The sequence below is a fragment of the Phalaenopsis equestris genome, unplaced genomic scaffold, assembly GCF_001263595.1.
Source record: "Phalaenopsis equestris unplaced genomic scaffold, ASM126359v1 Scaffold195118, whole genome shotgun sequence".
In the NCBI taxonomy this organism is placed as follows: domain Eukaryota; kingdom Viridiplantae; phylum Streptophyta; class Magnoliopsida; order Asparagales; family Orchidaceae; genus Phalaenopsis; species Phalaenopsis equestris.
This window is the reverse complement of record NW_018215067.1, coordinates 1-1,241: the sequence shown is the minus strand read 5'-3', so window position 1 is coordinate 1,241 and position 1,241 is coordinate 1. Positions and strand designations below refer to the sequence as shown.

Sequence of the window (1,241 nt, the reverse complement as noted above, 5' to 3'; positions counted from 1 at the left end):
TTTGATTGATTCGGTTTTTCATATTTCAGATTTAAGTTGGAATCGGTTTAACCAATTTGAAAATAAGTCCATCCAAACTGACCAAATGCTCACCTTTCCTTAAATCTACCGAGGCACCAATTTAGGTCAAAATAGAACTAAAATGAGTCTTAAAAATCTATAAGATTGATGTTGCTCTTTCTGATCATTTGTCTATATTTAAATTAAATCCCACCTTAAATATAAAATGAAAATTATTGAAGTTTAGCTGTTTGTAGTTTTTAACAATTAAGATAGATGGCAATCTTTAAAATCATCATGATGTCATCTCAAAACTCAAATTAGACCATCATTTAAAATAAAAACTCGATGCCACATAACAAGGACTAACCTGCCACAACTTGACCTCCACTCCTTCAACTGATGAGGCGCCCTTTAATATCTCCTGAGCAAGCTTCTCAACATGTCCATACATAGAATAATACCTGAAGCAAAGTTATCACAACTCAATGATACCACAGATATGAAAATAATCAGATGACAAAAAAAAAAATCATTTTTAGCTCAAAAACAAATATAAAACATTTAAAAGTTCTATTTTTGTTATGCTCTACAACTCTTCATGTCAAAGAATCTTTAAGAACTTGTAAAGCAATTACAATCGTTTGCATAGTTAATAACACAGAAAACTAATGAAGAAACAAATTAGTAAAGTAAAAATTGGATCAAACGTTGAGAGGTCAAAAGAACGACCGTAGCAAAGAAACAGAAAACAGCAACTTCCGTTGACGCAAAACGACAAACAGATTATTTGCAGAAAGCACAACTACAGATTCACGGCATCATCAAGCAATAAAAACAGAACAGGGATTAAGAAACACAAAATTGATTATCTAACTTCCATCAACAAATTTGAAGTTGGTGAAAAATGAATTCTGAAGGTGAAGCTTACACTATGTAGATCTTCGCCGCCATTGAACGAGATCGGGGAGCTTCTAATTCTTGCTTCGGATCAAGTGAATTAGGGCAATTTATAGAAAAAAACAGAGCAGAAAGAGCTCGAGGTTGCCGGCGTGAGAAGGCTATATTTGGTCAAAAGCATTGAAGCGATGCCCGATTTTTAATTGATGTTAATCTCACCATCCTCGCTTCGGTGGCGCTGAGGTCACCATCGCATCAGCGGAGAAGAAGCTGTCAATTGGGCTGTCAAAACGGCTGCTTGTTAGCGAACAGTTCGTGTTCGGCTTGTTAAGAAACTCGTG

General features: G+C 35.3%; 1 protein-coding gene across 1 annotated transcript; it reads right to left on the bottom strand.

Annotated features, from left to right (window-relative positions):
* Positions 1–370: 370 nt before the first annotated feature.
* Positions 371–1,186, bottom strand: LOC110034988 (probable NAD(P)H dehydrogenase (quinone) FQR1-like 1; the record flags this gene model as incomplete). The annotated part of the gene is given in 2 exon segments (XM_020739228.1): positions 371–464; positions 932–1,186. Coding segments are annotated over 2 exon segments (117 nt in total), but the record flags the coding sequence as incomplete, so codon positions are not given.
* Positions 1,187–1,241: the final 55 nt, after the last annotated feature.